Source organism: Primulina eburnea, chromosome 14, assembly GCF_022965805.1.
Source record: "Primulina eburnea isolate SZY01 chromosome 14, ASM2296580v1, whole genome shotgun sequence".
NCBI classification, from domain to species: domain Eukaryota; kingdom Viridiplantae; phylum Streptophyta; class Magnoliopsida; order Lamiales; family Gesneriaceae; genus Primulina; species Primulina eburnea.
In genome coordinates, this window is record NC_133114.1 from 15,320,434 (window position 1) to 15,321,411 (window position 978).

Sequence of the window (978 nt, forward strand, 5' to 3'; positions counted from 1 at the left end):
CATAATAAGTACTATATTCATTCACCTGCATTTGACCTATATATATATATATATATATATATATAAAGAAAGAAACGAAACCGAAAAAAATGAGGGAAAAAGAAGAAATCGGTTCGAATCGGATCGTTGCTTTCAAACATTATAAAGTTTTAATTTTTTGGTGTCTTTTGGCAAGAGACGATTCAACCAATGGGTGGTTGTTTGGGAAGAGGACATCATTTCATTTGATAGAAGAAACTTGAAAGGTTTCAGAAATGGGTTCCCCAACATCAGCACATTCAGTAGTAATATCATTTAACTCATTAACCTGATATATAACAGGAATAGTATCCACCATTTTGTACTCAACATATTTATTGACCAAAAACGATTTATTACCAGCATCTTCATTAACATACCTTCTCTTAATAGCATTCCAAAGTTCTGTAGCAGTTTTGAGGAAGTGAAACACATTGAACAATGTATTGTTCAGTGACTGCAGAATCGTAAAACGGCATATGAAATCATCCGATTTCCATTTCTTAATCTTTTCAACATCCTCCTGGTTTTGTGGTGTCAGTGTTTCTTGTGGACATGTTTCAGATAACACATAGAATACTTTGGCAATCGTCAATAGGTACTCCATTTTCAAACTCCAACGTTTGTAGTTTAACCCATTGAACCTCTCCAATTTGTCACATTCGTTCAATTGTGCCTTGACCAAAACAGACTCCATTACAGAAAATTAATACCTTAAAATTGTTGTATAAAATTAAGGGAAATGAGACTATATAGGTTAGGCACACAAATGTGTTTTCTTTAAGCTATTAATTACTCCCACTTCTGTGGTGTAAATGGTCTCAAGGAATTAACCTCCAGGATACAAAACCTATATCTCTGAAAAATTGAAAGTTACACTCCTTCAAATTTTCTGGAGCAGAAATCACAAGTTTAAAAATTAACAAGAAGAAAAGAAGAAATTTGCTTGAGGGAATTATT

General features: G+C 32.9%; 1 protein-coding gene across 1 annotated transcript; it reads right to left on the minus strand.

Annotated features, from left to right (window-relative positions):
* Window positions 1-220: 220 nt before the first annotated feature.
* LOC140811196 (uncharacterized) lies at window positions 221-715 on the minus strand. The gene has a single exon (XM_073169066.1). The coding sequence runs from the start codon at window positions 713-715 to the stop codon at window positions 221-223; it is 495 nt and encodes a 164-aa protein (XP_073025167.1).
* Between the last annotated feature and the right edge of the window lie 263 nt (window positions 716-978).

Bases quoted from the DNA above. Each gene is read 5' to 3' on its own strand.
- LOC140811196 (XM_073169066.1), bottom strand. From the start codon at position 715: ATGGAGTCTGTTTTGGTCAAGGCACAATTGAACGAATGTGACAAATTG.